Here is a 21,271-nt window from a genome sequence, read left to right as displayed (position 1 = left end):
GCTGTATCACAACTGACCGCGATCAGCAGTCCCATAGGGCGGCGCACAATTGACCCCAGTTTAGGGGAGGGTTTGGCCGGTGTAAGCCATCATTGTAAATAAGACTTTGTTCTTAACTGACCTGCCTAGTTCAATCAAATAAAATAAATAGATATGTCCATGTTCTAACTTCAGGTGAATCAAGGGGCTTAGGATGTGTCTCAACAGGGGGTTTCCTCACAGGTTTAAGTTGATGTTTAATTAAGTTACATTAAGCTAAGACGTAGCAGAACACACACCATCCGCATCTCACCTCCTCTGTCTGTCCGGCAGCAGCAGATCTGCCTCAGAGCAGTGCAGTGCCGGATGAAGGGGTTTGGCTCTCACTCTCACACATGGCTGAGAGGAGTGAGCCGGCACAGATTTCCACAGAGCGGGGCCTCGCAGCCTACCTGCGGACGGCGCACACCGTGCAGGGACGGTAACCATGGGAACGGTATGCCTTGTTCCAGGCGGCCGTAGAGAGGGCCCAGCCCAGCAGGTGGGCTCTGAGATACGAGAGACAGGAGCAGCTCGGGGCTGTGTGGAATAGGGTAGGAGGGAGGGAAGAGGAGGAAGGAGAAGGGGAGGGCATATCCACTGGAATCACTTCAGCCACAGGGGCAAAGAGAATTAATCAGACAGAATAAATTATGACATGAAAGAAGATCATCCACCCCCCTTCTCTGTGCATGCATTAAGCAGCCATGTTTCCCTAATCCCCACTATTTACTACTGCATCTAACTCTGGATGGATAGGGATGATGCATGCGGTTTTGGATAGATAGAGGATTTGGGTGTGTATGGACTGTTTGTGCTGGTTTTGAATGGATTGATCCATTTCTCCTGTGTTGAGTTTAACGATAGCCATCGAACTGAGCAGATGGAAAGCAGAATCGGGGACAGCGTAGACTTCATCTGTGTCATGTCAGTGTCAATGGCTAATCAGCACGAGTTTGTTGTGCTTTGAAGAACAGGGAGTTCAGGGCCTAGTTAGACAGCTAGACAGACAGTGTTCACCTTCCTCAACAGTAGGTGCAGGGTGTTGAGGGCTACACTGTAGTAAGTCAATGGAGTCTATCGATAAGAAAGATGTTTTGTATGGTTTTATAAATTTAAATAAAATATTTTTTAAAAGACAGAAGGAAAGATCTCTCCAGATCTTTCAGACCGATGCTGGAGCAATGTTCTGATTGGTCAGTTGCCTCACGCCTGTTTTGTCCACCAATGATTTGTTCATCTCCACTGGGTAGATGTTAGGCTGGGGAGAACATTCCCCGCCTCCTTCCTTCAATTCCTCTACCATCCTCCCCTCGGGAGGAAGAGGGTCATCTCTAAGGTCAAAGCAGAGGGAAAGCTCTCTCAGACGCAATAGATAGATATCAAAGGCATTGTCTACGTCCCATATGCCACCCTATTCCCTTTATAGTGCCATTGGGTTATTCATTAGCATGGCTTTGTTTGTAAACACGGGAAAGCAGAATTGACCATTTACACTTCATAGACTGATTCATGGCACGGGAACTTGTGGTGATGTTTACACAATTCGGTCATCATGCCGTTCTCTGGGGGGGCGTTGAGATGTCTGAACTGAAAGTGACCTCTTGGACTGAAACAGTTACCACTTCCATACGGAACACAGGGCTGCCATTTTTATTAGCAATTTTCCATATGCACGCACGCACACACACACACACACACACACACACACACACACACACACACTGTTAACAGATATTAGTGGTCTACATGTGTAGTATACATGCATGTTTTCTTTCCAAATGTAGTCCATAGCTCAGAGTGTCATTGAAGCACCCCCCCCCCCCCTTCAGAGACTCTCCTCTCTTCTCCCAGTCCTTTGACGTTCCCACCATTTAACCCATAAGAGTCTAAGCCCTCTGTCTAAGCTGGGGGAGGGGGGGTTCTACTAAAGCTTAATTGTTTTAAGAAGGTCATACCAAGGATCATTTTTCTATTTGATTTTGAATTTTAAGACCCCTTGAAGTATGAAAAGTAGTATACTGCTATTAGCCCATACAAACACATTGAATTACAGATTCACTACATGGAACAACAGATAGCCCCCCCCCCCCCTCAAAGAAAAAACATCAAACGGAAGTTTCTTCTGAAGTGTCTGTTCTATGTCTGAGAGATAAACTACACAACCAAAAGCATGTGGACACCTGCTTGTTGAACATCTCATTCCAAAATCATGGGCATTAATATGGAGTCGGTCCCCCTTTTGCTGCTGTAACAGCCTCCACTCATCTGGGAAGGCTTTCCACTAGATGTTGGAACATTGTTTCTGGGTGTCACGTTCTGACCTTTATTTCCTTTGTTTTGTCGTTATTTAGTATGTTCAGGGCGTGAGTTGGGGTGGGCAGTCTGTTTGTTTTTCTATGATTTGGGGATTTCTATGTTTCGGCCTAGTATGGTTCTCAATCAGAGGCAGGTGTCATTAGTTGTCTCTGATTGAGAATCATACTTAGGTAGCCTGGGTTTCACTGTTTGTTTGTGGGTGTTTGATTCCGTGTCTGTGTTTGTTCGCCACACGGTACTGTTTCGGTTTTGTTCACGTTTATTGTTTTTGTATTAGTGTTCATGTTGAGTTTTTTGGTCCGCATCTTGGTCCGAACCTTGCTACACCTCCTCAGAAGAGGAGGAGGAAAACCTTTACACTGGGACTTGCTTCCATTCAGCCACAAGAGCATTAGTAAGGTCGGGCTCTGATGTTAGGAGATTAGGCCTGGCTCGCAGTCTGCGTTTCAATTAATCCCAAAGTTGTTCGATGGGGTTGAGGTCTGGGCTCTGTGCAGTCTTCCACACCGATCTCGACAAACCATTTCTGTATGGCATTGTCATGCTGAAACAGGAAAGGGGCTTCCCCAAAGTGTTGCCACGAAGTTGGAAGCACAGAATCGTGTAGAATGTCATTTTATGCTGTAGCGTTAAGATTTCCCTTTACTGGAACTAAGGGGCCTAGCCCAAACCATGAAAAACCATTATTTTTCCTCCACCAAACTTTACAGTTGGCACTATGCATTGGGGCAGGTAGCGTTCTACTGGCATCCGCCAAACCCAGATTCGTCTGTTGGATTGCCAGATGGTGAAGCTTGATTCATCACTCCAGAGAATGCTTTTCCACTGCTCCAGAGTCCAATGGCGGTGTGGTGATCTTAGGCTTGTGTGCGGAAACCCTTTTCATGAAGCTCCAAACGAACAGTTCTTGTGCTGACTTCCAGAGGCAGTTTGGAACTTGGTAGTGTGTTGCAACCGAGGACAGACAATTTTTACACATCTAGCGTTTCAGCACTCGGCGTTCCTGTTCTGTGAGCATGTGTGGCATAACACTTTGCGGCTGAGCTGTTGTTTCTCCTAGACATTTTCGCTTCACAATAACAGCACTTACAGTTGACCAGGGCAGCTCTAGCGGGGCAGAAATTGTACGAACTGACTTGTTGGAAACGTGGCATCCTATGACGGTGTCATGTTGAAAGTCACTGAGCTCTTGAGTAAGGCCATTCTACTGCCAACGTTTGTCTATGAAGATTGCATGGCGGTGTGCTCGATTGTATACACCTGTCTGACTGAAATAGCCAAATCCACTAACTTGAAGGGGTGTCCACATACAGTACATTCTGAAAGTATTCAGACCCTTTTACTTTTTCCACATTTTGTAACATTACAGCCTTATTCTAACATATATTAAATAGTTTTTTTTCACTCATCAATTTACACACAATACCCCATAATGATAAAGCAAAAACTGTTTTTTTTGCAAATGTAATTTTTTAAATAGTAACATAAGTTATTATTTACCATAAGGATTCAAACCCTTTACTCAGTACTTTGTTGAAGCACATTTGGCAGCGATCATAGCCTTGAATCTTCTTGGATATGACGCTACAAGCTTGGCACACCTGTATTTGGGGAATTTCTCCCATTATTCTCTACATATTTTCTCAAGCTCTGTCAGGTTGGATGGGGAGCATCTCCTGCATTGTCTTGGCTGTCTGCTTAGGGTCGTTGTCCTGTTGGAAGGTGAGCCTTCGTCCCAGTCTGAGGTCCTGAGCAGGTTTTCATCAAAGATGTCTCTGTACTTTGCTCCGTTAATCTTTCCCTCGATCCTGACTAGTCTCCCAGCCCCTGCCACTGAAAAACTATACATTTGCAACAAGAAATTATACATTTGCATCAAGAAAAATTCACTTTGTCATTATGGGGTATTGTGTGTACATTGATGAGGAAAACATTTAATTAAATCCATTTCAGAATAAGGCTGTAATTTAACAAAAATGTGCAAAAAGGGAAGGGGTCTGAATACTTTCCGAATGCACTGTACTTTTGTATATATAGTGTATAAGAAATATCAGGAAACATTTGTTTCATTTTTTTAAACTTGTATTTAACCCATTCTTTTTGGCATTAAACAGTCTCCATATTCACTTCCATTCATTTTTTCAACTGGTACCGGGGGACCGTCAGACGAGTCTTGTGAGGCCTGTGGGTGTCCTACAGAGAAACAACCGACGTACGTGTTCGTGAGAGTCTCGTGAGAAGGCCGATTTTCGGTATGTCTCATGGTCTGACAAACACCACTCCAGCTCTTGTCATATTTCACCACAGATGCAGAAGTGTGACATAGGCGGATGTGATGGATTGAGATGCATCCAATGTAAAAAAAAAAAAACAACAACAGATATCTCTACCTGAAACTGATTTTAATTGGGATTTTTGTATTATGCTAATTTGATTTCAGCGGGGCACAGACATCAATTTTAGCAGATTAAAAGGGCAACAGTAAACATTTGTCCCCAACAAATGATGCACCAATTGAGATATCCATGTGACTAACACATGTCAATTAATTACTATAGGTCCCTCCTTGGGCCAATCATTGTAATGTTGTAAATGACGCATCTCTATGGCAACACGCATCTATCATCCAAGTTTTGTCCCAAGTGCTATATATTTGTGGGGGACATTAGAGTCTACTAAGTGTGTAGAGGAGAGGACATCCAGTCCGGCAGGGCAGGGCCACACCCCACCCCTGGCAGTGGGACGCAGCTGACTAGTAGCTATGCTGTGGGAAGGTCTGCCTGTCCTGATCAACCTAACTCTCATATATCAGGCATAGATAGGACTCGTGCCTAAAGGCGTCTGCAGGCTTCCCAACCGAAACAGTTCGGGAATAGTTTGTGCATTTATTATGACGACGTTTTGTGACGTTTGTGTTAGTTTTGGACTTCGGTTAGGGTTTTGCAGGCTGTTCGAGCACACAACCTTTTTTTTTTGTCAAGGCCCGCGGAAGTTCGGGAGCCGAAGTCTACGCAGCTTCGTCGGTAATTGGTGAACAGTATGGATTCTTCAATAAAGACTGTTGTCATAGAAACGAGATGCTACTCGTTTTCATGCTAATTTTATCATCAAGTAATACTGCACCAAACATCTTAGTTAGATGTAAAATCTCCTCGGGCAAAAAAGTAAAAAATTATGGATCGATTTCCTGAGTGATCTCAGATTAATTTGGACAATTTTGAGGAAGTTCTCTTGCCGCTTTTTTTTCTCGTTCTTCAAGCGAAGGTCTTTTATTAAGGGAGTATGCGAGCACACTCGTTCGGTTCGCTTAGCCGACATCGGCTAGCCGCCAGCCGAACTGGAGCATGCAGACGCCTTAACCCACCATACCGTATCCATAGAAATAGAATCCATTGATCCATGGATTCCATTTCTATTGCCTTATCTCAGTTTATTATCTCACCTTGTTAGAGATCACCCACCTCTCTTGTCTTTTCTTTTTTTCTGTCCCCTCTCTCTGCTGTCTTTCCCTCGCTCCTCATCCCCCTTTCTTAATCTATTGTCTCTACTCCAGCACTCTAATGCCAGAGCCCTCGGCATTCGTTGTATTCATCTAGAACAGGGATGACGGTAACCAAGTTTCCATCCAACCTTTTTATGCGAGTAAAGTACATGTCGGATAAAATATATAATGACAGGCCTGATGGAAACAGAACATTTGTCAGGAAAATTTCCAAAATGTCGACAAAAACAAAATAAGCGAGACAAGGTAGGATCTTTTTGTGTCTGTAAAATGAATTATTCAAGAAATGTCGGTGGAAACGCTTTTATACATACGCAAACTTGGGAGTCACGCGATGACCTGTTGTGTGGTCCTCCCACTACGACTCGTCGGGAAATCATGTAGTTTGTTAGGCTACAGATCAAATAAATGACGATGAACTTCACAGGGTGGTGAAAGTGCAAGGTGATGAGCTTGATGCTCCTTTCCAATAAATGTCGAGGGTCTTATTCTTTATTCTGGTGCCATGATCATCGATGCTTGGCTGCCATTTGACTAATACAAATTATGTCGCTCTTTTGTCCATAATAATCTCATCAAATAGACTATACCCGCACTGTATCTGCGAGCTGTTGGCTAGAGTGCCAATCAATACCAGTGTGCCAATACACCACGTGCCAATACACGCTATATAATGCTACATTTTTTTTGTTAGAAAACCATCCGTATTCGGTACATGAGAATTTAACCTAAAAATATATTTTCATGTGAATTACATCATCACTCAAAGCCTTTTATCCCCCCAAAAATACATTTGATCGAAACACGTCTCTGGTGGGGATGCGGATTTTAGAATATTTGCATGAAAATATGTCGCCAACCTAGCTAGTGATACAGTATAGAGGGGGTTTTCATTGACAAGGGAAGCTGTGTTCAGTTTGGGAAATCAATAAATATATTGTGTCATCGACCACAACATAAAGCCTGATGGGAGTTTTTTTTTTAATGTTTTTTTTTAATGTGCTGTGGTATTTCCCGGGGGGGCGCAAGTTCTGTTTTCCAAAACCACCTGTGAGTGAAAGCTGGCTCATCCGCCGTAAAGGTTTCACTATGATTCGCACAGTGCTGAATGGATTGTCTGTTCAGCGTCATTACTGCCAGACCATTCAACCACTGACTGAAGGGATTTGATTCAAGGGGATCTTTAAGAACATTTCGATGGCGTCTTTTCCCTCAGTGTACGGGATTCATAAAATGTCATGTGGGTTGTAGGTGACGAAGATCGCGTCTCAATCCCCATTCCCTACCATAGCACCCAAAAAGGTCAGAGAGCACAGATGTAGGATCTTAATTTGATCATTCTTTTGTTGCTGGCTTGTAGTGTATTTGAGTTTTAAATATGTAACTTTTTGAGTGACATGACCAAATTCACAAAGAAATGTGTGTTATAGATATGTCATTCTCATTGAAAGCAAGTCTAAAAAGTGGTAGATAGATATGTTCTATGTGCGCTATTTCTATGCTTCCCATTCTTAAGTTTCGCTTTGCTTCTTTTACTTTCGGTTTAGTACACCAGCTTCAAACAGCTGAAAATACAATATTTTTGGTTATGGAAAATATATTTCACAACAGTTTAGATGGTACAATGATTCTCTACACTATACATTTGTCACATAAACTGAAATTAGGCGAACTATTAACATTTTTGCAACCAGGAAACTGGTAAGTTTGTAATTTCCACATTTACATTTCAGACTTGGTTTGCCCTAACAAAAAATGTCCATTAATTATAATACACATAATAATCCATCACATTTTTTGTCGCTGCAGGATTATTTTCCTGCTGTAGCAAACTGGCTCAAATTAAGATCCTACATCTGTATAAGTCTTGACATTTCAACAAACAATGAACACCCAAGAATAACCACACACGTCATACTTCTAACTTTCGAGCCACTTTGACAATGCTCTTATTTCACCGCTTACTGTCTGGTTCTGTGTACAGAACGCCACTAGACAAACAAATATGTCTGGTTCTGTGTGTTAAAAGGTTTATCTATTGTGTTGATAAACCATGAAGAGGAGGAAGTGATGATTTCCACCAGGATTTATGATTCTGTGGTCATCTCATTTCCCTTAATTCTGTGTCAATATTTTGCATCAATAGTTACGGATGACTCCTCTGATGATATAAATGAGAAGACCATTAATTCGCTTTTAAAGCATGATCATTAAAGACCATTTCAGTGGAGCTGAACACGTCTTTATTGTGGTCTATTTGTGCTCATTTAGATGGAGATATAATTCCTCTGCAAGTCTGTGTATTGAGTTGGCCTGGTCTGTCTGTCTGTCTGTCTGTCTGTCCTTCAGTCCCGTATATTGTTCAGTTAAAGACAGAATGGCTCAGCGATGGAGCATTCCCATAGTGCTGCTACGAGGTAACACTTAAGATACTAGATCCCTTATGATCCGCCTCCTGCCCTACCAACACAGCCCAGCATCTGCCCACCAGCATACCATAGATGTCCACTGTGATGTGCATTGGCTGTGTGTGTGTGTGTGTGTGTGTGTCTGTGTGTGTGTGTGTGTGCGCTTGTGTGGAGGGGGGATTTAGTATTTTAAACATGGCTTCGTTGTTATGTCTGCCCAGGCTTTGATGTTCTCCAAACCTCCAACTAAGTGCCGCTCATTTTGGGTAACTCTGGAGAGGGAGAATCACTTCCAGATTGGGCTTCCTACTCTGTGTGATTGGGTGTTGGGTTATAATGGCAGGGAGTGGCAATGACGGGGAAGGGACGTTAGGAGTACCTCTGCCTGACCGTCAGCCACTAGACATGGGCCCTGGGCACTGGATACATACACATGCAGAACGCATGTACACACACACACACACACACACACACACACACACACACACACACACACACACACACACACACACACACACACACACACACACACAGGGTTGGGGAGTAACGGTTTACATGTAAGGGATTACAATAAAAAAACGGTAACTGTAATCTGTTACGTTACCAGCAAAAATATTGTAATCAGATTACAGATACTTTTGAAAAACTAGATTATTACTTTTCAATTCAGAAAGGATGTTTGCGAAAAAAAATATTTGACACTGTTTTTGTCAATGACATTCAAATCAGCATTGAAAAAACGCGCAAGTTTAAGTTCGTTCCACCTGAGTGAGTCTGACCACAAGTCAGAGACCACTATGATGACACACCAAATGTGTTTGATAGATCACAGGAAAAGAGCAGGAATAGGCTTTTGTAGGCTACAGTCCAAACTACAGTCCAAGCTATGTCTTCCAATGGTGCGATTGCTGTCGGCATCCAAAGATGATCTAACTTGAATAAACGCTTGAAGTTAAGGATGACAGCAGTGGTGTAAGCTACAGCGATACGGATATCACTTATTATTGATATTTACATAGCGCATTGATGTCAAATTTGCTCTATCAACAGCTGCATAGTGCGGATCCCAGCCTATGGAATAAAAGTGACACTTTTATTGCTCAATCTAATTCATGCTGATAAAAAATATATATATATATATTGATTCTTGAAGAATATAACTTATAAATGCCTCATGAGCTTAGTTCAACTGTCACACTCCATGAGAACCCAAGAAATAAGCTTGTTTTACTCCACTGTTTGTAAACAATGTAAATGCAAACCAACACTGTATAGCCTCAAAACATGGTTTAAATAATAATTTTGAACAATTTAAACAAACGTTACTGAGTTTGGGTAATCCAAAAGTTACGTTACTGATTAAAATTTTGGGCAGGTAACTAGTAACTGAAATGGATTACATTTAGAAAGTAACCTACTCAACCCTGCACACAAATACACACACACACACACACACACACACACACACACACACACACATGAAACTGTCTCAGTCTTTTTATAGAAACCATAAACTTAGTCATCCAGAGAACTTTAAAATTATTTCCACCCCTGGCCTGGACCCATATATAAACACATAGCCAGTTCGGGGATCAAAAATAACGTGAAAGTTTCAGGTCTCATTTTGAAGACATCCTGTGCCACCTCAAACAACCCTTTCACTCTCTCTGCACTGCAGTTGGGTGTGGGTTATTTCCCTACCTTTAGATTCAGCCTCTATACCCCTGCTCACCCAGACCTCCAACCTGTCTCTCACCTTTCAGTCAGTATGTGTTGAATGTGTGTGGATGTGTTGGTGAGGGGGGGGATGTAGTGTTGAGAGAATGGAGGGGTATGTAGGTATTGTTGAAAATGTATGTGTTGGTGGGGGGGGGGGGGGGGTAGTGTTGAGAGAATGTGCGGATGGGGGTATGTAGGTATTGTTGAAAATGTATGGGTGTGTGTTTGGGTGTGTGGGTAGTGTTGAATGTGTGTCTGTATGACTAATGCCGCAGCCCCACCACAGCGAGGCTCTGGCTCAGTCTGTCTCAGTGTGGCTCAGTGTGGTTCAGTGTGGCGGTGGTACAGTGGATTGGTAAACAGTCACAACTGTCTCCCATCTCGCTCATCTGTGTACTTGCCTGTCTATGTCTGCAGCCCAGAGGCTCAACCTGGGATTTCACAGGGGCCACATATAGACTACACTGTATACGGTGGGAACAGGCTCTCTATTGTAATGAATAGTAGATGACATTACAAACATAGTTGTCTTCTGAATGGTAATTCATGGTAACTTGTGATTGATTCACACGGGAAGGGAGTGTTTTGTCAGTGGTACTTTATGTGTTCTCCTCATTCATGTAGTGACAATGTTACAAAAATATCAAAACTAGCTTGACCCTGATTTGGATTGGATCTCTTTACTTTACAAAAATCGCTTTTTTTTTCACCTACCTGAAAGCCCCAAAGACCATTCGATTGAAATGATTCTGCTTCATTCAGCCATGAGATATAACAGAGGGTTGACCTAGAGGAGGAACAGAGAAGTGAGTGTGTTTTTAATCTAAATAGAGAGATTAAAGACGTTACTCTCAAAGCACTCTGGCCGTGCTCTAGAAAGGACCCCCTAATTTCCGCTTCAAAAAACCCTACTTAGGTCTGTGAAAACCAAAGAATACATTATGCGCAAAGTGTTTCATCAGCATAGGGAATGAAGCGGCAGAGACAAGGGTCAAGGTGTAGCCTATTGGCCGTCGGGGGGGGGGGGGGGGGGGGGGGAGGCCATCATCCGTCATTAATTCCCAGTGATGTCTCAAACACCATTACCTCTTTTATTTAACACCGGATTCCTGTTCAAACACAACCCCGCGCCAGATAAAAGGCAATAACAATATGCTAATAGATGTCCTTTTAAGTGAAATTAGATTACTGCAGGAGGAGCACTGTGTGTTTGCCGTACTTTAAAAAGGTTTAATATCTAATTGGAATTTTGACTTTGATGTTATCGGAGACCGAAGATTGTCGATTGGAGTTGGATTGAAGTCTTGCGTTAATTTCACTTCTCTTTGGGTGCATGCGCACTTTCGTGCATACGTGTGTGTTCATTTGCACTCGCTCCTATGCGTGTACGCACTAGTCTGTCTCTGTTACAACGACAGAATCGCAATTATGTCTAAGTTCTGTGTGTGTGTGTGTGGAGGGGGGGGGGGGGGGGGGTTAAATAGAGGGAGGCTGATAATTATACGTTAAAGGAGTGCACTCATTTTGTCTCTGCGAGTGTGTGTAAAGGAACACACATAGTGAACCACTTCAAGGACGACTAATTGCCTTTAGGAAAGGCGAGACATCAAGAAACTGAAATATAACATTGTGTGGCGACTCTAATGTTACAAGGAAATGGTACGTCAACCTCAGACCTTGAAACGGAACCAGTGGTCCTGGAGGGTTTTTCTGGTCTCTTACAGGGGGGAGGGAGGAAGGGAAGAGAGAGAGAGCTAAAGAGAAAGAGAGAGAGACCTAAAGAGAAAGAGAGAGAGAGCTAAAGAGAGAGTGAGAGAGCTAAAGAGAAAGATAGAGAGCTAAAGAGAGAGAGAGATCTAAAGAGAAAGAGAGAGAGAGATAAAAAGAGAGAGAGCTAAAGAGAGAGAGAGCTAAAGAGAAAGAGAGAGAGCTAAAGAAAGAGAGAGAGAGAGAGATAAAAAGAGAGAGAGCTAAAGAGAAAGAGAGAGAGAGAGCTAAAGAGAAAGAGAGAGAGACCTAAAGAGAGAGAGAGAGAGACCTAAAGAGAAAGAGAGAGAGAGCTAAAGAGAACGAGAGAGATCGAAAGAGAGAGAGAGCTAAAAAGAGAGAGCTAAAGAGAGAGAGAGAGCTAAATAGAGAGAGAGTGAGAGAGCTAAATAGAGAGAGAGAGAGAGAGAGAGCTAAAGAGAACGAGAGAGAGAGAGAGCTAAAGAGAAAGAGAGACCTAAAGAGAGAGACCTAAAGAGAAAGAGAGTGCTAAAGAGAGAGAAAGAGCTAAAGAGAGAGAGAGCTAGAGAGAGAGAGAGCTAAAGAGAGAGCTAAAGAGAGAGCTAAAAAGAAAGAGAGAGAGCTAAAAAGAAAGAGAGAGAGCTAAAGAGAGAGAGAGAGCTAAAGGGAAAGATAGAGAAACCTAAAGAGAGAGAGAGAGAGCTAAAGAGAGAGAGAGAGAGAGAGCTAGAGAAAGTGAGAGAGCGAGCTAAAGAGAAAGAGAGAGAGAGCTAAAGAGAGAGAGAGAGAGCTAAAGAGAGAGAGAGAGCTAAAGAGCGAGAGAGATAGAGAGAGAGAGACCTAAAGAGAAAGAGAGACCTAAAGAGAGAGAGACCTAACGAGAGAGAGACCTAAAGAGAGAGAGACCTAAAGAGAGAGAGAGCTAAAGAGAAAGAGAGAGAGAGAGCTAAAGAGAAAGAGAGAGACCTAAAGAGAAAGAGAGCTAGAGGGAGAGAGAGAGGGAGAGAGAAAGAGAGAGAGAGAGCTAAAGAGAAAGAGAGAGAGAGCTAAAGAGAGAGAGAGAGAGCTAAAGAGAGAGAGAGAGCTAAAGAGCGAGAGAGATAGAGAGAGAGAGACCTAAAGAGAAAGAGAGACCTAAAGAGAGAGAGACCTAACGAGAGAGAGACCTAAAGAGAGAGAGACCTAAAGAGAGAGAGAGCTAAAGAGAAAGAGAGAGAGAGAGCTAAAGAGAAAGAGAGAGACCTAAAGAGAAAGAGAGCTAGAGGGAGAGAGAGAGGGAGAGAGAAAGAGAGAGAGAGAGCTAAAGAGAAAGAGAGAGAGGGAGAGACAGCTAAAGAGAAAGTGAGAGGAAGAGAGAAAGAGAGAGAGAGAGAGATGCCCTGCTCCTGAATATACTGTAGACCACGTGGTTTGTCAGATGCAAAAAAATACTCCTGAGATCCAGTGTTAGGAGGTCTACGTTTGATGTGATCAGGTGATAGAGGGGAATGTTGAAAGTATGTTTTAATGTGTGTCGGCGCGCGTGGAAGAACTGCCTTAAAGTGATAAGGCATTCGCTTTGTAAAACAGCAGGGGGCACCGTGAAGCAGTAGGACGAGCCTCTCTCAGTAGTGCTGCTGCTGGAGTCTTCAGAGCAGCGGGGAATTTTTTTAAAAACTTTTTCATAAATATGTACATACACATGGAAATCAATGCCTCTGCCAAACCTTCACACACACACACACACACACACACACACACACACACACATTGAATAAATATGAAAGGCTCTGCTATTGCAACTATGTCCAAGAACGGGCGAATACCTCCGACATGGTAACCACTGTGACATATCATATGTCAAACAGCATGCTGTTAGCATTAGAAATAACTGGATTTCACGTAAGTTATTGAAAGCCATTTGTAAACAGAAACATGAAAGCAAACAAGCTCTCACGCAGCCTCCCTTGATCATCAAAGGCCTATCGATCAAATGTACCCCCACACCCTCCACCCCTCCCCGAATCCCCAGCCAACCCAATGGGAGCAAATGTATTCAGCCTCCAAAGCACATGTTTGTTCCAAACCATGCTTAAAATGACGACCGCCTCTCTTTCTCTCTCATTCTCTCTCTTTCTCTGTCTCTCACTCTCTCTCACACTCTTTCTTTCTTTCGTGCTCTCTCTTTCTCTCTGTCTCTGTCTCTCTCTCTCTCTCTGTTGCAGTCCAACAAAGTTTCGGTGGTCCAGCAGTCTCACGGGATGCACCCCCTGACGTCCCTGTTGCCGTACAGCAATGACCACTTCAACCCCAGCCCCCCTCACCTGCCCACAGACATGAGCCAGAAAGGTAGGTCATTCATCTCCCTCATCATCATCTCCCTCATTACCATCTCCCTCATCATCATCTCCCTCATCATCATCTCTCTCATTACCATCTCCCACATCATCATCTCCCTCATCATCATCTCCTTCATCGTCATCTCCCTCATTTCCATCTCCCACATCATCATTTCTTTCATCATCATCTCCCTCATCATCATCATCATCATCATCTCCTTCATCATCATCTCCATCATCTCCCTCATTACCATCTCCCTCATCATCATCGCCATGTCCATCATGATCATCATCATCTCCCTCATTACCATCTCCCTCGTGATCATCATCTCCCTCATCACCGTCTCCCTCATCTCCCTCATCACCATCTCCCTCATCATCATCTCCATGTCCCTCATGATCATCATCTCCCTCATCACCGTCTCCCTCATCACCGTCTCCCTCATCACCATCTACCTCATCATCATCTCCATGTCCCTCATGATCATCATCTCCCTCATCACCGTCTCCCTCATCACCGTCTCCCTCATCATCGTCTCCCTCATCATCATCTCCCCCATCATCTTCTCCCTCATCACCATCTCCATCATCATCATCTCCCTCATCATCGTCTTGAGAAGGACTGTGGACTATTGTCTTACTCTGCTGTGGTGACTGACAGGAGAAGTCAGGCCTTCCCCCTCATCATCATCTCCCTCATCTTAACGCACACAGGCCAGATGAGTGGGAAGGCCTGACTTCTCCTGTCAGTCACCACAGCAGAGTAATACAATAGTCCACGGTCCTTCTCGATTCACATTTTATATGGCCCTTATTTCACCTGAATCTAATTGAAGTAGTACTTCCACCTGAATTTGAACAACATTCCTGAAAGAAGAATATGGTTCCCCCTTCACCATCTACTTGGGCCAATGCCTCTGTGGAGCCTCTCACTTCTCTTAAGTCATACTTGTACTGTGCCACTGCTATGACCTTATCATGAAAAACTATGGGCCCTTATTAATAGCATATTACTTGGGTCTGGAGTTTTTCCTGGTCAGTTCACGCAGTCATGGGAAACCCCTGGCCCTGTGTTGTGCTGATGCCGTCTTTCCCGAACCTCCACACACACACACACACACACACACACACACACACACACACACACCTCCACCCATGGTTCCTGAACTGCAGCGGTGGAGCCGTGTGGAGCCGAGCAGCAGCTGCAGCCCAGAGACAGGGGCTGCATCCCAAATGACACCCTATTCCTTATAGGCCCTGGTCAAAAGTAGAGCACTAGCTGGGAGAAATGGTGCAGCCCAGAGACAGGCCCTTCTTTCCAGTGAGCCTCCGGCGGTCCCACCACCGCACTTGAAGTGGTCCCTTCCCCACGAGGGGCTGCTTGCCACACAGCCCCCTCTCAAACACACACACACGCACACAGCTGGGAGCAATTAGGGTGACAATCACACAGGGCCATCTCGGCAGCACACAAGGAAGGTTCTGCTTGGCACGCTACTCTTACACAGTCGCTCGCACACTTGGCTCGCAAAGTCCCTCACAGACCCACACCCACCGCACTCACTCCATCACTCTCCTAAACATCTCCCACGAAGATGCCACTCAAATCCAGAGAGAGAGAGATGACAAATGTGTTTGAGTTCATCTTTATCAATTCAATGGATCTGATTCATTTTCAGTGGGATGAAAATGCCATTTTAACCCGAACACAGCCGGAGTCACACTTTAATTAACAAGCCAATGAAAATGTCCTCTTGCATCACTCCGGTGAAGACTGACTCTGGCTGAATAGCAATCAGTGTTGGATTGTGGCTGTAGTTGGTCTTTGGCCAAGGCTGGGTCTGTCTGTCAGTGCTGCTGCCTGCGTCGGGGCCTATCTCTGTCCACTCTGAGAGACGGGCAGGCACAGAGAGACAAAACCTCCTCCACAGACAGAGCAAGGCAGCAGGCCCCAGCCCAGACAACCTCTCTCAGTTTCCTGCTGGAATTCCCCTGCTCTCCCATCCCTTTTCTAGACTGGGGCTGAGTGGTGTAGCAGCTAGGTAACGTGACAATGCCCAGGGGTGACGCGAGGGCCGAGAACCAGGGACTCACCCCACAGTGAGAGGTCTGGCCCTACCTGTACACAGCTGATACCGCCTTACGTCCTTCTGACACCATCTCACCTCGCCCCCATTACTGTGCTACATCCTATTACCTCAGACATCATCACACCTCACCTCTCTTACCACACACCCTTGCGCTGCAGGCCTACCTCAGTATCCTCACATTGATTTCCCACAAGTACCTCACTTTGCAGTGTGCAGAGACTGCAGCTGACAATCAGTCAGAGTTTCAAGCAGCTTCTCTGACAATAGTCCCTCCAAGCACTCTCCATCCATTTCCATTACCCCACTCAGCCAGCCAGTCTGTCTGCATGTCAGTCAGTGCATTCACTACAGACATGGACTATTAGTCATTCGGTGTCAACCATCGTACCAAACGATCAAAGTCACACCATGTTGTCACGTTTGTTTACGGGTGCAGCTTTGCCTGCGCTAGGGTGAAGTACAGAGTGAAAAATAGAAAAGTACAGGAGAAACGAAAGCTATTGTAATGCACTGTACTCTACAGGTGTTTCTCTTTGGGTCTTTTTTTCAGGCACAGCACAAGAGCTACTGTCCAGTCATTTTGGATTCCGATACAATAACAGTTTCTCTTTCTGTGGTTTTGGCTACAGTAACTGGTTGTCAGTATTGAAATGCAATTTTGAGCCGTGTATCCTAAAAACATATCGAGTTTTTTTTTTGGACTACGTTGTTTTATCTTGCACCTGAGAGATACAGTTAACTGAACGACCTTGTGTCTGATATCATTTCACAGATGTTTGTTTTAATGTATTTGATGTTTTTCTTTACCGCAAGAAACAAAACAGTGCAATTACTACATTTTAACCGGTAAATAAATCAAAAGTGACATTTCATTTTGAATTTACCTGAATAGATTCAAGTTAAAGTTAAATGTAGGTATTTAACATTTTAAAAAGGCTAAGTATTGAAGTTAAGTGCGTCATAAACACATTAAATATCAAGCGGGGTTAAAGTTGTTACTGGAGATCTCTTAATTTGTCATAACTGTGTTGGGAGAGTAGAGATTGAGACTGCACAGTGGTCTGTACACGAGGGACAGAGGCTTTTTTAGGAGGGAGGGAGGGACGAGAGAGGTACATTCCAGTCCTTCAGATTTCTAAATGATCCAGTCCAGAAACAGGCCTGCAGCGACGGCAAATTACAGTAATCTGCAGCATTCTTCTGCAACAAATATAGGTTACCTTCGGGTTGCGCTTAAGTGCTAGGTGCTCGCTGTTGACAAAGGACTTCCTTTGAAAGGCACAGAGAGAGCCTTTTTTGTTTTGTTTCGGGACGCTGCTCTTTTATGTCGGCCGACTCGATAATGGAAAACGTCCCGTTTATTAAAACCATTTCGCTGCCTGGCCTAGCGAGCGTCAGTAGGGTGGGTGTCTGTGGAGCGGGGTGAAGTAGTGAGTGGGGTCCTAACCTCACAGGCGTCTGATTGACTGACACATCATGGGAAGGAACTTGTAGCTTGGATCAAGATCCCTCTTTTGCCATGAGACAATTGTTGGTGGTGTGATGCAAGCAGCAGAGGCCAGACAGTAAAACTGCTTGCCCTAGGAGAAGATGACGTAAGCTCAGAATGTCAAAGTCATGTTCACAGGAAACTGGCTGTTTACAAAGGAGTGGAAACAAAGAACATAGTTCACGGCTCTGAGTTTCTTCATTTCACTTGGTAGTGGTTCAACAAGATGCTGGAGGGCTGACTTTAGGCCTTAGTTCTCGTACATCGTACATCAACACCCCCTTGACCCACCCAGTAGGGGTGTATGAGAATGGGGGAGGTTGTGTGTTTGACCTGTGTGTGTAATGGTAGGTTCCCAGCCAGGTAATGAGGCCCTTGCTGAGTCAGGGGCCATGAGTTAACAAGCCTGTCGTCTTCTGTGTGTCCCCTCCAGGCGTTCACAGGCCCCAGTCCCAGGACATCTCAGGCTTCTACTCCCTACCTCAGGGCGGTGTGGGACAGATGCCCCCCTCCATGGGCTGGTAAGTCTCACGCACACACACACATACACACTCTCTCTCTCGTGCACACACACACACACTCATATACTCTCAAGTACACACACACACACACACACACACACATACTCTCTCGCACACGCACATGCCGCATACACACACACACCTTGACTACTCACCACTATTACATCAACCAATCCAGCTTCACCTCAGCCACTCAATACTTTTTTTGTATGGTGTTCTTTAATGGAAGCCTCTCCAACATAATCCAGGTAGAATCAGGAAATCCCCAGGGCAACTCTCTAGGACCCTTACTTTTTTCAATCTTTACTAACGACATACCACTGGCTTTGAGTAAAGCCATGTATGCGGATGACTCAACACTATACACGTCAGCTACTATAGTGACTGAAATGATTGCATCACTTAACAAAGAGCTGCAGTTAGTTTCAGAGTGGATGGCAAGGAATAAGTTAGTCCTAAATATTTCTATAACTAAAAGCATTGTATTTGGGACAAATCATTCACTAAACACTAAAACCCAACTAGGTGACTAAAATGCTTGGAGTAAACCTAGATTGTAAACTGTCATGGTCAGAATATATTGATACAACAGTAGCTAAGATGGGGGGGGTCTGTCCATAATAAAGCGCTACTCTACCTTCTTACAGCACTATCAACAAGGCAGGTCCTACAGACTCTAGTTTTGTCGCACCTGGACTACTGTTCAGTCGTGTGGTCAGGTGCCACAAAAAAAGGACTTAGGAAAATTGCAATTGGCTCAGAACAGGGTAGCACGTCTGGCCCTTGGATATACACAGAGAGCTAACATTAATAATATGCATGTCAATCTCTCCTGGCGCAAAGTGGAGGAGAGATTGACTTCATCACTGCTTGTATTTATGTGAGGTATTGACATGTTGAATGCACTGAGCTGTCTGTTTGAACTACTGACACTCAGACACCCATGCATACCCCACAAGACATGCCACAAGAGGTCTCTTCACAGTCCCCAAGTCCAGAACAGACTATGGGGAGGCGCACAGTACTACATAGAGCCCTGACTACATGGAACTCTATTCCACATCAAGTAACTGATGCAAGCAGTAGAATCAGATGTAAAAAAAAACACCTTATGGAACAGCGGGGACTGTGGAGCAACACAAACATAGGCACAGACACATGCATACACACACACAATAACATACGCACTATACACACACGTACACATGGATTTTGTACTGTAGATATGTGGTAGTGGTGGAGTAGGGGCCTGAGGGCACACAGTGTGTTGTGAAATCTGTGAATGTATTGTAATGTTTTTTAAAATTGTATAAACTGCCTTAATTTTGCTGGACCCCAGGAAGAGCAGCTAATGGGGATCCATGATAAATACAAATACAAACCACTTCATCCCACACAGTTAGTAGCTCCTATAAAGCTGGTTATCGTGACAAATTTGGTGATCGAATAGTTCACTAACTAAGATACGAATGCCCTGATTCATTGATCATATCTAGCCTAGAGTTCCACTCTCAAAATGAAACCACTGTCTTCCTTGCCTTCCCGGCCTCTAAGGCACTATCACAGAATGTGGATACGATGCCAAATCAGAATATGTTTTAACACCCATAATCTCAGACACGCTGTGGCTAACAATCCATCCATTGACTTGAGCTCAACTTTACAAATCCATGTATTAAAAATCTGTAACTGGCAGAATAACTTAGAGCGAATCCCCCTGAACAATTGTGGGCTTATCTTAAATGTGATGGGGATTTGGTTCACCATAATAGAATGACAGCTAATACTACTTCCATTCACACCCATGCTGTGTTTCTTTAAAGCTGGTGGAGGACTTTGGCACTCCCTAGACAGGCTCCGTCCGCACGAGGCAGAGGTCTGCTATTTCTCTGGGCTCTCTCTCACTGACTTTTATTTCAAACAGTTAATGGTCACTGTGGAGTTTCTGTGGTATTGTCAACAAATCATCTTGTTTACAAACTCGTAATCTTCTTAGTGCAGATTATGCATTTGTTTGGTTTTCTTGTGTCCCTCTTTGTGTGGGGAAAGAGAGAGCAAGGAAAGGGGATGACAAAGAACTGGATGTGACTCACTCCAGCCACCGTATGGCACGTGACTGGGGCCTGGGAGGATGTGTATTGTCTTCTTTCCACATGAAGCTAGGCAGCCCACTGTAGGCACAGCCTAGCAGATTGCAGTACATTTCACAGTTCATTTGTTTTAAAGAAGTTCAGATACAGGTTTAAGTTTTTATTTTTTTAAATGGATTGAGATTTCTCTATAGAGTTTGAATAGTTGGTACTCTTAAAGGGACATGAGAGGGACAAATCACAAGTGTATCGGTATGCAAATACACAGGAAAACCCCATCTGTGCCACAACACAAACAGGAAATGTTCTCTCCCCAGCAGAGGACAGACAGGGCTGTGGAGAGGAGAGGTGTTAGTTGGGTCCTGGATGTGGATGTTGCTCCTAATGGGCCTGTTGGCTGGGATTAGCAAGTGAATCCCTCCCTGAGAGAACCCTCTGGACCTGGGAGCCTCCCTGACACTGAGCCTCCTCTGCCTTCCTTGATCTCAGGGACCTCCTAGGGCTGAGGAAGGCTGGGAAAGGGGGTGCTGCTGCATATCAAAGATTCCTGCCTCCCCCCATACATCCATCCACCACCCTTCACACAGTCATGTTATACAGGTGTAGAATCTTAATTTGACCAGTTTCTCACAGTAGGAAAATAATCCTGCAGCAACAGGAATTTAGAATTATTTTCTGGATTATAATTAATGAACATTTTTGTAGGGGTTGATACATTTTTTGTTAGGGCAAATCAAGTCTGAAATGTGATATTGGACATTACAAACATTAGAAACCTTTTTAAACCTTGAGTACACTATACACAATAGACATGGACACCCTGTTCATGGCTCCTAGGAAACTGTGCAGTATTTCGTTTTTTTGTGTGTTATAACATCTGCTAACTATATGTATGCGACCAATAACATTTTATTGGATTTGATTTGAAGTTTGCATATCCTGCTGTGCAAAGCAGGGTGATCAAATTAAGATCATACATCTGTACATACAGCAGGACCCTTAGTGAGGTAAGCAGTGAAGGTAGCAAGAGATACTCTATATAAGGTCATGGAATATTGGATGAGGGTAA

At 44.0% G+C, this 21,271-nt stretch overlaps 1 protein-coding gene across 16 annotated transcripts in view; it reads left to right on the top strand.

The window, feature by feature from the left end:
- LOC110537729 (transcription factor 7-like 2) overlaps positions 1-21,271 on the top strand; it is a 69,362-nt gene that overhangs the window by 29,687 nt on the left and 18,404 nt on the right. For all 16 annotated transcript variants that reach the window (XM_090192732.1, XM_090192735.1, XM_021624067.3 and 13 more), the window contains exons 4-5: positions 13,899-14,022; positions 18,025-18,112. In XM_090192732.1, coding sequence (XP_090048858.1) covers positions 13,899-14,022; positions 18,025-18,112 — 212 coding nt within the window. The remainder of the gene's footprint in view (positions 1-13,898; positions 14,023-18,024; positions 18,113-21,271) is intronic.

Source organism: Oncorhynchus mykiss, chromosome 12 (genome assembly GCF_057628025.1).
Source record: "Oncorhynchus mykiss isolate SJ-2025 chromosome 12, ASM5762802v1, whole genome shotgun sequence".
Lineage (NCBI taxonomy): Eukaryota > Metazoa > Chordata > Actinopteri > Salmoniformes > Salmonidae > Oncorhynchus > Oncorhynchus mykiss.
The sequence above is the reverse complement of the archived record's forward strand: the minus strand, read 5'-3'. Positions and strand labels throughout refer to the sequence as shown.